The sequence below is a fragment of the Gobio gobio genome, assembly GCF_949357685.1.
Source record: "Gobio gobio genome assembly, chromosome: 22".
Taxonomy (NCBI): Eukaryota; Metazoa; Chordata; class Actinopteri; order Cypriniformes; family Gobionidae; genus Gobio; species Gobio gobio.
This window is the reverse complement of record NC_137118.1, coordinates 34,510,440-34,524,867: the sequence shown is the minus strand read 5'-3', so window position 1 is coordinate 34,524,867 and position 14,428 is coordinate 34,510,440. Positions and strand designations below refer to the sequence as shown.

Below are 14,428 nucleotides of genomic sequence, written 5' to 3'. Positions count from 1 at the left end.
CTAACCCAGATCGCATGCGTGTAGATCAACACGTAGCCTGGACATTTCATTTGTGTCTGTTAATATAATGTATTTCCTACCAAGAACATGCAAAGTAAATCTTTCTGATGGCATATCTGGATTTCAGTAGACAGGTATTTGATAGGGCATATTGGACGGGTCAGTAAGCTATTAGAAGATAGAGCACACATATACAGAATAAGCCAGGAATGTAATATGTTTGCAGAAGGATGTATTTGATAAACCAAACACACTGTGGACTCAGCATTTCTCACCACTGGCCTCAATCTGAGAGAGTTTAACCTGTGTTAAGGTCCCTGATTCCCTCCCACAAGTCTGTATATTTACAGCATATACATTAGCTCCAGGAGATTAAAAGGTTAAAGGTTGCATACTTTGACAATTGAGAGGCAGTATTTTCATTTCCTAGAGAGATGGCTCCCCGAAACAGCTCTTCTGCCTCTCTTCCTCTCAGGTCTCCATAAACACCCAGTTTAATCGTAACTGGGCTCCAGAGGAACTGTTTAGGGATACAAAAATACTTCATGCTGATGTAAAGCTAAATTAAGTCTAGTTACATCGCTTTCATTTCAGGGTCTATACCACTTCAAAAATAGTAGTTTATACAGTTGCAATCAAAGTTATTCAACCCCTAGATACTGTAAGATACAGAGTTTTCTTTTTTACTATAACAGTTTAGTTGCAAATTAAATGTGATAATACATAATGTAATGTTTTTGAGCTACAGGATTTTTTTGCAATACAGCAATAACTATTCAACCCCTATTCAACGCTGCTGTTTTTAAGTCACTTATTTGTATGGTATGGTACAAAATTATGTTAAAACACAGTTAAGCCTTTGGAAACTCTATAACAAAACTGAATTAGCTTGTGCTGTTACACATACATACATTTAGCTCATGCCGTGCTAAAGTTGAGTAGCAAATACGTCAAAAGAGTTCTCACAAAAGCTATAGAGGACAATTTTTTTGGTTACATTAGAAAGTCTATTGCTACAAGAAGATTTCCAAAACATTAAAGATCCTAGAGACTCAGCTGGCAGCCTTATTCATAAGTTTAAAATTTGTCGTACCAGAAAACCATTGATGGCTTTGAGAGGAAAAAGCACAATATCATTGGGGAATAAAATATTAGATCAGAGCAACTGAGAAAAACCCTCAATTTACTGCCAAAGACTTGCAAAATGACCTGATGAAAGGAGGAAAAAACCTTTCAGTGCAGAGTTGAAGAACAACACTAGAAAGGCATGGCCTTCATGTTGGGACATCTTGCCAAATGCCACTCTTGACCAAGAAGAACATACGCCGACTTGAATATGCTAGAATTCATTTGGATAGACCTGTAGAGTTCTAGAAGAATGTTTTATGGAGTGATATGACCACACTGGAACTTTTTGGACCCATGGATCAGTGGTATACCTGGTGCAAAAAAGGTTAAGCTTATGAGCAGAAGAACACCATTCTCCATGGTCAAACACGAAAACTTTACCGTTTTTTATGGGGGTGCTTTGCTGATGCAGGAAGTGAAAATCTTGACTGTATGAAGGACATCATGAATTCTTTGAAGTATCAAGCCATTTTGGTAAAGATGGTGATGCCTTCGGTGCAGAGACTGAAGCTTGATGATCAATGGACATTCCTGAAGGACAGCCATCCCAAATTATACATCCAAATCTACTTGAGCTTGGTTTAGGGATCAGTCGTGGAATGTTCTTAAGTGGCCTGTACAGTCTTCAGATTTAAATCTCATTGAAAATATTTGGTGGAATTTGATGAAAGCAGTGGTAACGTGAAAACCAAAGATTATTAGTGATCTGAAAGCTGATGTAAACGATATGATTCGCAATATAGAGTTAGCTTTATCCAAGGCTCAGGTTACTGTATTTATAAGGTACAATTCACTCCAAAGTGTAAATTCTGTCTTCATGTCCTCACCCTCATGTCTGTAGATTTTCATTTAACATCAAAACACAAATGAAGATATTTTTCAAGAAACCAGAGAAAGATTTCTGTACCTCCATTTAAAGTCCAATCCTCTCAAACTTAAAAGATCCCAAAAAATGTCATGGGCATCGTAAAAATAACTAATCAAGTGGTCTAATCCAAATCCAAGTCTTCTGAAGAGACACGATGGCTTTATAGGATGAACAGAATTTGGATACAAAATAAATAACCAATTTAATTATTAATACCAATAAATGAATAACGCATTGAATAGCTTAATGTAAAAAAAAATCTAATATTTTTGTAGTTTTCCTTTTCTTTAACAGTAGAAGCTGCTGAACGTATTCAGCCAATACAGACTCGTTTTTTGCACCAAGCTATTTTGACAGACTTGTCAGATGTTTTGTCCAGTCCGTTGCAATGGTTATCACTGTCAATCATAGCAATTTCAGGAGGGACTCTAGGAAGAATTTAGCAGATTCACAATTTAGCAGATGTGTCTGTCAGTAGCTGGTCGTATGCATAACAAACAATATTTTTTCTTGAAATTATGAATGGATCATATATAGAAACCAAGAAAAGAGCGCCCGTTTATAGCGCGCCTGCGCTCACGCAATGAATCTCATTTACATTGTGACTAAGCTTTGGTTTTGTGATGAGCGGATTTGCCAGTGTGTAGGTCTCAGCCAGTTAAACAGCACTAAACAAATACTCTTGTTTTTTAAGGATATTGAGCGGTGGTCTCATTTGACATCGACTAACCTTAAATTATTTACAATGTGCATATAAAATGTGTATATATCAATAAATGTGATTGGTTGATTAAAAATTAAATAGCATGCTCCATCATAAAATGGTGTGCACATTTATGCAATCTGGTAATATTGTTTTTATTATTTTGTTTATTTTTATTATTGCAGTATTTCAGGTTAAAATAGTGACTAGGCCTTCAAAATATATATGTATATTTTTTGAAGGCAGATTAGCGCTCTCTTTTGGAATTATTTAAGAAATCATGCAACCATGGGTGTAATCACTAGGGGTCTCTATGGAGATGCTTGAGAATTCCCTACTTTTCACATTAAATTAATTTTTTTTTTTTTTTTGATGGATTTGAATATATATTTAAAAATTTTTAAAGACTATTTATTATAAAGTTTTAGATATTTTTTTGTTTGTTAGAAATATAGATTTTTTTCTGTGAATGTGTTTTTGCAGATTTCCTATTAATTTCCTATGGTGGTTATTTTTGACCGAAGAGCACAAGTGGGAGTATTTTTTTTACGACCACTTAGCATGCCCGAATCATGCCCCCATGTTTACATACCTAATGCTTGAAAAGTCACCAAGTTTCATATCATTCTGATGAAGCTTTGATTTATAAAAATTCAAAATGTGGTTCATAGGTTCAGTTTTTCATAGGTGTGTGTGTATGTGTGTGTGTGTGTGTATAAGTGTGCGTGTGCCTGTGTGTGTGAGTGGATGTGTCAATATCACACTCGATGTTTTAGAGTGTCACCCCTTTACTGCTATGAACTTTTTTTCAGCATCGTGGCCGATTTGTAGATAGTACACACAAATATTCTGAGAATTTTTGTGTTTTTGCTGATTTCCAATTTATTTCCTATGGTCAGTCATTTATGATCGAAGACAATGAACGCTACTTTTTTTTTACGACCAATTAGCATGTTCGAATCATGACCACAATTTTTTTGTGTGTTTACATACCTAATGCTAGAAACGTCACCAAGTTTCATATCATTCCGATGAAGCAGTGATTTTTAAAATTTAAAAACAGAAAATTTTCCGGTCAGAAATAACCGAAGAGCACCAGAGGGTTAAAGGTGGAAAAAGACCTGCCGATTTTTTTACAAAGCTCCAATTTTTAGAGAGGTGTGTAGACTTGAAACAAACAATTTAACAGGAACATGAACAAAAACAAATTCAAGTTTAAACGTTCTAAACAGAAAAGCTTCTTTGAAATTACCATAAACCAGTTAATAATGTGATTTTATTGTTCTGTTTAAGATTTTAATATGGCAGTCAATCATGAATTCAAATAGTACAGCCTATGCAAATGTGTCGTTGACGCATCCAATGTGAGTGAAATGCCCGTGCTCAGCTGTCAAGTCATCCTATGTAATACGCAAGGCAATGTGCTGGCAATTAGCTGTTGGATAGCAGAGTTTGCCCATGGCCGTGTTACCATGGCAGGTTATATCCAGCATGGTGTTTTGAAACCAGCGGAAATTCCAGGTTAGTGTAGAGCCGCTACTATGAAATATAATTATTTTTTTTAAATGATTAAACACCTTGTTGTCTAAGTCAGGAGTTTTCAAACTTTATGATGCCAAGGACTCCCAAATATGATGAACCTTTTATGAGGGACCCCCTTCCTAAAATCCATATATTTTTATGTATGAAAAAACATTTAAACTAATAGTAAGCACGATATTATAAATACAACATATTGTTTCCAAACTTAAATTGGCTATACTTAATGTTGGATGTATAAACCTGAAGAAGAACATTTTCAATTTAAAATTATTTGAAAATGCAACTTTCCAAATAAATGTATGCAAGCAGCTTACGTACTGCGTTAAGTAAGATACCAGTGAGTAAGATAAAGAATGTTCGGTAGACTTTATCCATTTTGGCTTTTTCTTTTTACTCTCTGAAATTTTCTGGGGACCCCTTAGAACCTTCTGGAGGACCCCTGGGGGTCCCCGGACCCCAGTTTGAAAACCCCTGGTCTAAGGTAGTATTGTGGCTTTATGTATGATCAGACGCTTGCCTGTGTCGTTATTATAGCATTTAGAAAAAAAACAAGCTCAATTGGAGTTAAAAGGTTATTCACCAGCAAATGTCAGAGACCTGTGTTTTATCCATCATTAGAACGTCAACTTGAAAGACATCAAGTTTTTAACAACTTGCATGTTTCAAAGGTTATTGTAGTTATGTGGGCGCTCAGTTTTTACTGCCGTTTTAAATATTTGGCACAAAACTTGCGCTATAAAAGACGAAGTGTTACCCCACAGGCTGTATTGGCTATGATTAGAAGGCAATTACCAGACATGCTTCTCTGCTCCTCAAATACATAAAACATTAGCCAGTTTTTTATGTACCCTTGCACTGCAAACAAGCCGAGACAGACTCCAAAATTCGTGCAGAACTACATTCAAGATTGAGGCGGGTGGAGCTTCTGTATTAGGTTTTGCCAACAGTTTGAGAATCCGCTGGAGTTACGAGGTTTAGTCACAAGCTCTTGTATAAAGTATAGGCAAAATAAGAATAGAAATATACAGGTTAAGAAAGTTTTTTTTTTTTTTTTTTTTTTAAATCAAACCAATTTCAGAACTATAATGTTACAGAAGGAACGCATGAACAGAAATTTTAAAATACTGATTCTGCAAAAAAAAATTGAGCCCTGATGTATAAGAATATATATATATATATCTGCGTTGGTATGAGAGTGAGAGAAATAAAGAGATAACGAGAGGGAGTGTTTCTTATAAATGACAGCTGAAAATGCCCTGCTCTTGATTGTGGATCTGACCATCTTGTTCTTTACAATCAGTCTGAATGAAAGCAGAATATCAATGACACACCTAACAAAGCACTCACACACAAATAAATACTGTAATATGCCGCAAAGTTATCAGACTCAAACAGACAGCCACACACTCACACACACACACACAGGCTGGGGACTGCGTTGAGTCCAGGGAACGCTGATCCAGGTAAGCAGATTACAGACTCACACAATACCACCTTCTGTTCGTCTTCCAGGAACAATCCTGTCCTCTGGAGCATCCAGGAAACACACAAAACAAAACCTCATCCATGGCCAAAAATTCCTAACTCAGCCCAACACCTGCTCCTCTTTCTCTCCTTTTCTTTTCTCTATGCAGCTCAACAATAAAAGTCATAATTCATGCTCTCTGTTGATCAAACCGAGACGCTGTTACTTTTACTTACATCATTTGAAAATCACAAAGTTCCAGCTGTAATCAGACGCTCGTTCGGAAGCCTGTTGAGCAGGACCATCATCATCCGTGACGTTACACCAGCTTTCATCATCCCAGCAGACTTTTATATTCAGGGAAATTGGGTGAGCAAAAGAAGCAGAACTTTTGCCATGGGAATTACAGGTGTGAATGTGCTACTGCGTCTTTTATTGCAATGAGAAAAAAATGTGTTCTTTGGGAAAAATGCACTTGAGACAGATGAACAAAGGTAGAAGCAATGTACTGTAGAGGAAACGTAAATGCGTGCAGAATGATGGGAAGGGAACTGCGCTTCCGCCTTCAGCACTGCATTAAAAGTGCCCTCCTACACAAACAGCCAAAATAAAAATCTAGACTAAACCACCTCTTGCCAAGATCATGTCAAAACCACCTTCTGTCAGACACTAGCAGGGTGTTTGACAGGGAAATGAGGGTTTGGATTGCACAAGTGTTTTAGATGTCACACTGAAATGTGTGAATTACTGCAGTAAATAGAGGACAAGAGAGATGCTGGATTCAAGTCCTCAAATAAAAAACAATTATCTATCCGTCCATCTGTTGACATGATCCTTTCAATCTTCCAACCTGTCTGTCCGCCTATTTTTCTGTCTATCCATCTATTTGCCTACCTATCCATCTACCCATCCATCTATTCGTCCATCTACTGTTCGACCTGAAAGAGAAACCTGCCTGTAGAAGGAGACCGTTTATGCTAATGCCCACTGCAGCACCCCTAGTGGACATGCCAAGAACGCAATTTGTACTTGATGCACTTCACTGTGAATTGTGTTCTGAAATTTTTTCAAGATTTAAAAGACATCTGAGAATGTCAGGTAAAAATATATTCAAAAAAACAAAAACATGGCTTTTTGTCATCACTAGCTGTCAAAGATCCTCAGGAAACATACACCTGCTCACACGTAATGCCACAAGTCTCACGATTACGGTTAAACGCAACTGAAAAAGTATGTTTGAACATTACACCCTGAATATGATAAATGCAACAATTCAACTAAAACATTCATTGTTTCACAATGTGAACGATATATACAATTTAAAAAAAGAACATGAAATAAACGTTGGTTTGAATGACGTCATGTTATTGCAAACACAGTGTGTGTTCTGGCAGAGCGAGGGCTGTATGGCCTTTGGGTATTCACTGTAACGGCACACAAACGGCTCACAAAAGCAACCAGCAGAGCCCTGATGAAAATCACACCATTACATCTGTAATTAACAGCATGAAATCCTGCCACAAAACCCCTTCAATGTCTGAATAACATCCCTGATCCATGTGCCCACAGGAGAGCCAATGCACGTTCCCACAATGCACTGGGGTAGCAGGACTGATGGAGCTTTGGAGCTCAATTTCCAACACAATCATCCTCATTTCAGACTGAAAATGCCAGAGAGATTCTGCGGCAGTCTCTTTAGTGAAAGGAGAGGGGGTGGGGGGGGGGGGGTGGAGGCGGACAAAGAGCGTCTTTTAACAGCAGTTTAACAGTCACCTGGAGGGCATGAAGGACACGGGAGAGAAAGGAGACAGTATGTGTGAAATAATGTGTGTGAAGGATATGTGCTCTCACAATCTAAAATCACACACATTTACTGGCTGTTTTATACACATTCACTCTCTTTATCCGGCTCTCTTTTTCACACACTACACCTTTCCCTCTCCGAAATGTTCTGTACTGTACAGTTCTCTTTTTTCAATGAAATACAAATTACAGTATTAATAACAGTATTTGTCATCATGCTTTAGGCATAGTGCACTGCCAAAACATTTGCAAGGACTTCAAAACTAGAACAAACAGAACTAACAATGAAATATAGAAAAACATAATGTAGAGCTTGACATGATGCAAGTGCTATATGTGTGTTTTTGTTTGTGGATTTATTGACTCAAACACCTTTTTGTGACAGACATCTATGTAACATGAGTGGAGGTGAGGATTTCCTTTATCTGCTAAGTCATTAAATGAGTTGATAAAGAAAATGTATTAGATGAAAACACAGGAATGTACACCATCATTCAGAAGTTTGGGGTTAAGATTTTAAATTGCAATAATATTTGCAGACTTGATGAGCATAAGAGTGCAAAGAGAAGTGTGCAAAATAGACCATTCATATAAAAAAAAAGGTCAGTGACTGTCTCTCACACAGCTCGGTGTGTCCTCCACAACATGAAATGGTTCTCAAATATATATTTTGCAGTATTCCTTAAAGAAGTTTAATGGTCTTACCTCTATGTCTGTTTGTAGTTTTATCAAACATTAGCATGGCATCCTCTACCTGAAAAAACAAACAAACAAACACACTCATGAGTCAAAGACCATACAAAGTATATGTTACTAAAATGTATCATGGCATATATCTATAAATCAAATCCAGATGGGATGTTTAACAAAAGTAAAGTCATTTGAACCCTTTATATGATGGAATGTAGTTATTGCCCACGCTCATCAAGTAAAAATATCAGAATTTTGTTCAAACATTAATAAGAATACCAGATCAGAGATCAGATGTCAAACAGCACCTTTGTATAACAAACATTTCCGTCAAAACAAATGTACTTCTTTTACAACTACAAAGTTTCTGTAGAGTGGCACTGATGCCTTGCTGCATTAACAGTTTCCTTGCTAACAGGACAATTGCATGACAAGAAACCTCTGAATGATGCAGGCAGATTCTTAAAACAATACACAGAATCCTGCAGAGACACCAGAGTCTAGAGTAATTTGCCCTTCATGACTCACACACACACAGAGAGAGAGAGAGAGAGAGAGAGAGAGAGAGAGAGAGAGAGAGAGAGAGAGAGAGAGAGAGAGAGAGAGAGAGAGAGAGAGAGAGAGAGAGAGAGAGAGAGAGAGAGAGAGAGAGAGAGAGAGAGAGAGAGAGAGAGAGAGAGAGAGAGAGAGAGAGAGAGACTGAGTGTGTCAGTCTCAGGGGGAGACAAAGCGGTCCATGTGTCGGTGCACTGCCTGCCTCCTGGATACGGTCGCTAGGTAACATGAGGAGTTGTCTGAGTGTAAGAGACAGACTGTCCAGCACAGTGGGGGACCCCAGTATGAGGCCGGTGGGTAGAAACACACACACACACAGGGGTCATGGTGTGTATTTAATAGAGGAGTATTAAAATATCACAGCAGCTGGAGTCAAACCTACACCGCCCACACAAGTCCCATGGCTAACCAATACACACATTCAAATGGACCTACATTACAGCGGTTCCACCTGGAGCAATGCGGGGTTAAACACTTTGATCATGGACAAAATGAGAGCAGACATATTTCTGAAACTATGGGTTAACAGCTGGAAGCAAACCTGAGTCTGCTGCTCTCAGAGGAAACCAGAACAGACAACAGCAGACCAGACCCTACTATACCCGTCTATTCTACTTCATATCATATCACATTATATATAAGACCAGATCATCACATCAGACATTCATATCATATTGTTTCATACTATACCAGTCTATAGACATATATCAGATCATAATATATCAGATCAGACGAGTCCATTCTATATCATATCAGAACAGATCATATCATACTATACCAGTCTAGTCTATTCTAATTCATATCATAACACATCATATATCAGACCGTATCAATCCAGTCCAGACCATATTGTATATCAGACCAGATCAGTAGTCTAATGCAGTACCATAACAGTCAGCCCAGATTAGTCTAGATAGTCTATACTCCATACAATATCATACCAGTCCAGATCATAGCTGTCATATCAGATCTATTGTAGTTCATATCATTTCACAACATATATGAGACCAGACAAGACCACAACATACCATAACAGACCAGTCCAGTCCAGTGCAGTCCGTATCATACACTATATTGCCAAAAGTATTGGGACACCCCTTCAAACCATTCAATTCAGGTGTTCCAATCACTTCCATGGCCACAGATGTATAAAATCAAGCACCCAGGCATGCAGACGCTTCTACAAACATTTGTGAAAAAATGGGTCACTCTTGGGAGCTCAGTGAATTGAAGCGTGGTACCGTGATAGGTTGCCACCTGTGCAATAAATCGAAATTATTCGTGAAATTTTCTCACTACTAAATATTCCACTGTCAACTGTTAGTAGTATTATAACAAAGTGGAAGTAATTGGGAACAACAGCCACTCAGCCACGTAAAATCACAGAGCAGAGTCAGTGCATGCTGAGGTGCACAGTGCACAGAAGTCGCCAACTTTCTGCAATAGCTAGAGGCCTCCAAACTTTGTGTGGTCTTTAGATTAGCTCAAGAACAGTGTGTAGAGAGCTTCATGGAATGAGTTTCCATTGCCAAATAGCTGCATCTGAGCCTTACATCACCAAGTGTAATGCAAAGTGTCAGATGCAGTGTTGTAAAGCACGCCGCCACTGGACTCTAGAGCAGTGGAGACGTGTTCTCTGGAGTGACAAATCACGCTTCTCTGTCTGGCAATCCAATGGACAAGTTTGTGTTTGGTGGTTGCCAGGAGAACGGTACTTGCCTGACTACATTGTGTCAAGTGTAAAGTTTGGTGGAGAGGGGATTATGGTGTGGGGTTGTTTTCAAGGGTTGGGCTTGGCCCCTTAGCTTCAGTGAAAGGGTCTCTTAATGCTTCAGCATACCAAGACATTTTGGACAATTTCATGCTTCCAACTTTGTGGGAACAGTTTGGGGATGGCCCCTTCCTGTTCCAACATAACTGCACACCAGTGCACAAAGCAAGGTCCATAAAAGACATGGATGAGTGAGTTTGGTGTGGAGAAACTTGACTGGCCTGCACAGAGTCCTGACTAGAGGTCGACCAATTCATCAGTTTTGCCGGTTAATCGGCAGCGATAGTAGCCGAGAAATCTAGACGCACCCTAGCGGCAGAAAATATATTTTGCCGCGAGTGTAGTCTAGCAACTCTCGGTAGAGCTAGGGCTGTAACGATTTGTCCAAAAATAAAAACCTCGATTAATTGAACATTTTACCTCGATTACGATTAATGAACGATTATTTTGCTTCTTTTTTTTTTTTGCCCTCATAAGGTTTTTGAGTAAGTTCACTGATAAGGTTTGTACTGTAAATATGTTCTACATATTTATATATAGAACAGGTGGATTTTTTTTTCTAATGAAAAAGTGCATTTTAAAATACTTGAAGGAAACGGTTCACTTTCAGCAGTTATTGTCTATGGGGCAGATTTCTGTTTGTTGTACATCATATACAGATTATTAGCACAGTAGGCCTACATTACATTTATCTGAATGCATTAATGAGAGAGTGATTGTGTGTGTGAATTACTCATACCGTCTCTATTCATTATGAAGCTGTGGTTTGTACTTCAAAGATATTAAAATGTATGACTATAACGGTTGAGTTTCTAAGCTACTTTAGTGACTTTATTTTAGTCACAGGACAGCGTTGAGACTGCGTTTCTGCGCGCGATCTTCACGTGATGTGCGAGCTTCTGTCTGAGTGTTCGTTTGTCACAATATATCAGGCATTAGTTCAACATAATACACATCTGATGGCCGAAACTCGCTTTAATGTTCAAACTGGCAGGGCTTAAACCACATACAAATGACAAACTTTATGAGCACGAAAGTGAAAGCGATCTGGCTTCAGGGCTTGCGCGCGCCCTCTGTTTGTGTGTGTGTGTGCGCGCGCACGTCAGCGGTAGGCTATATGAAGAACGGCAATTAACTTACCTGTATAAACTGTGTAAAACATGCAGTTACTAAAGTGATTCTGGACATCTATAAACACAGATAACTGCTCCTGCGTCTCTCTGTGTTCCTGCAAACTGCACTTGATGTGACTGACGGGGCGGAGTCACGTGAAAACCGAAATAACCGACATGGGAAAAATACGTCGTTTAGAGGTTCTGAATTTCGGTTTTGGTTATTTTTCGATTAATCAGCAAGTTGCCGTTCAGCCTAGTTATTGGTATCGGTAAAATCCACTATCGGTCGACCTCCAGTCCTGACCTCAACCCGATAGAACACCTTTGGGATGAATTGGAGTGGAGACTGAGAGCTAGGCTCTCTCATCCAGCATCAGTGCCAGACCTTAAGATTTGTCAAACGTTCCCATAAACACACTCCTAAACCTTGTGGAAAGCCTTCCTAGAAGAGTTGAAGCTGTTATAGCTGCAAAGGGTGGGCCATCTCCATATTAAATCCTATGGATTAAGAATGGGATGTCATTAAAGTTCATGTGCACGTAAAGGCAGGCATCCCAAAACCTTTGGCAATATAGTGTATATCACGTCATATCATACCAGATTTTGTAGTCCATACAGTACCAGTCCAACAAACAAACAAACATTTGAAAGACCTCATCTGAAAGACCATGCTAATGGAGTTTAAGTGTGCTTATATACTGTCCTTTACACACACAGGACAGCAGTGAAGTCACGAGAAGATCAGAAATGCGTCACACACCAGTAACGCACATTGAGCTTGTGAAATCAGTGTAGCACTGCAAGTCTTTTTTAAAAGTGTCTGTCACTGGACTGCTGAAATGCCTCTCTGCCTCTATCTGATGGGTGGTTAAGGACCTCTTCACACACACACACACACACACACACACACACACACACACACACACACACACACACACACACACACACACACACAACACTTCTCAGTACTCCAGAAAGGAAAGCTGAAGAGGCAGACAGAGCTCTTATCATTCTTAAAGGAGAAGTGAATCTCTGCTGGACTCTCTGGACTTCCTTTTGTAGAAAAGTCCACTACTAGCAGCTAAATGTTAGAGGAGATGCTTCCCTCACATAGGGGTAAAAGCAGCTTATGTTCCTGTCAGAAATGTCAATATGATTTTAAACATCTCTAGAAGGGCAAGCACATTCATACAGGTGAGATCACATATAACACACCATAAAGACAGGAATTATGAATAATTAATCAGAGAAACTGCAGCATTAATAAAACAGCAGGGGAGAACAAGATTTTACAGGCCAGGAAACACATCCTGACAGCTGTATGATCAACCACTTTCAGAGTTCCCACACCTTTTGACCAATGAATTTCCATGATTCTACCATGACTTTTCCGGTCATTTGTGATTACTGGAGAAGCATTTTTAATCATTTTATAAATACTACACTAGGATATTAAGAGCTGCGCATAATTAGAAATTCTAGCATAACTACACGTTTTAGGATATTATTAGACAATTTAAACTAATAATTAGAATTCACTGATATTTCCAGCTTCTCTGTGACTGTGAACCTTGAATTACTCACACAATCTCGCATGAATGTCTCACATGAAAAGCGAATGACAGAGAATAACCGTTGAGTCACATGCACCCTGAAAATGTCAACTCTCTTTTCTGTGACCCACAATCTTTCATGAAACTTTCAATTATCAAAAGTGAAGCATCTGTTCAGCATAAATAGCACACATAGATGATCATTTCTGAACAGGGAAACCACATATTTAGAAGGATTTCAACTCAATCAAAACCTGAAAGACAAATACTAGTGATAATATATGTACGCGTGTGCTAGGTTGTATCAGGAAATCCAATTTGATTTGGATTTATTGATTTGTTCACTTCAAAATGTTTTCAGAGGTCCCTGTGCAGGAATGTTCTATTTTTTGTGAAACAAACTCAAATTTTAATTACACACTGCTGTTTATCACTATGTTTTCTTATCATATATATAAAATATTACAGCAATTCCATTTTGTCATGCACCTCATAGTTTTACAATCTCATTTACAGTCAAGGAATATACAAATGCTTTTGCAAATCAGTTCAACAGAATCATCTAAAAGAATCGGGTTCAAAAGAAATATTTGTTAAATAGTTAAACAGTTGAATTTGTGGCCTTGGGTTTGTCTGGCACACACTTTCCGACTTGGACTTATTGCCACAGATGTTATCATTAACTAGAGCTCCACAATAAAATACAAAAAAGAAAGCGATCTCAGTTCAAACACCCACCTGATCTTATTCCTAAATGACAACGATTCGGTTATGTCTGTTAAACCTTTGACAAGTCAGATCATAGCTAACATTCAAATCTGCATTGGCGCTGCCGCTGAGCCAGAGAGAGCAGTTGTCATGTATAAAGTTTTCTCAATCAAAATAGAGTAAATTACCTTTTGAATGTAACTTGACTCTTCAAATAAAGATTGTATCAATTACATCGTTAAACCAATAGGTGGAGACAAGTGACTGTCAAAAAAGGCATTCTTCATTGAATTGTTCATTCAAGAGATTTGTTCAAAAATGCAGATTCATCTAGTAATGTATCTAATAATAAGTAAAGTCTTTAAAACACTCATTCAAGCCTATTGTTAGAAACTGTAGTAAATTTCATTGTTGTTTTTAGTTGTCTCAGAATAGTGAGAGAATCAAGATTCTCAATTTATCCAGAATCATACTGTTGTTAACTAAAACTATTATTTAGTTAATTAAAATAAAGCTAAAAAATGTAG

At 38.2% G+C, this 14,428-nt stretch overlaps 1 protein-coding gene across 4 annotated transcripts in view; it reads right to left on the bottom strand.

Moving 5' to 3' along the window:
* Positions 1-14,428, bottom strand: part of msi2a (musashi RNA-binding protein 2a) — a 224,699-nt gene that overhangs the window by 90,338 nt on the left and 119,933 nt on the right. For all 4 annotated transcript variants that reach the window (XM_079804940.1, XM_079804942.1, XM_079804941.1 and 1 more), the window contains exon 7: positions 8,215-8,263. In XM_079804940.1, the coding sequence (XP_079661066.1) occupies positions 8,215-8,263 (49 nt within the window). The remainder of the gene's footprint in view (positions 1-8,214; positions 8,264-14,428) is intronic.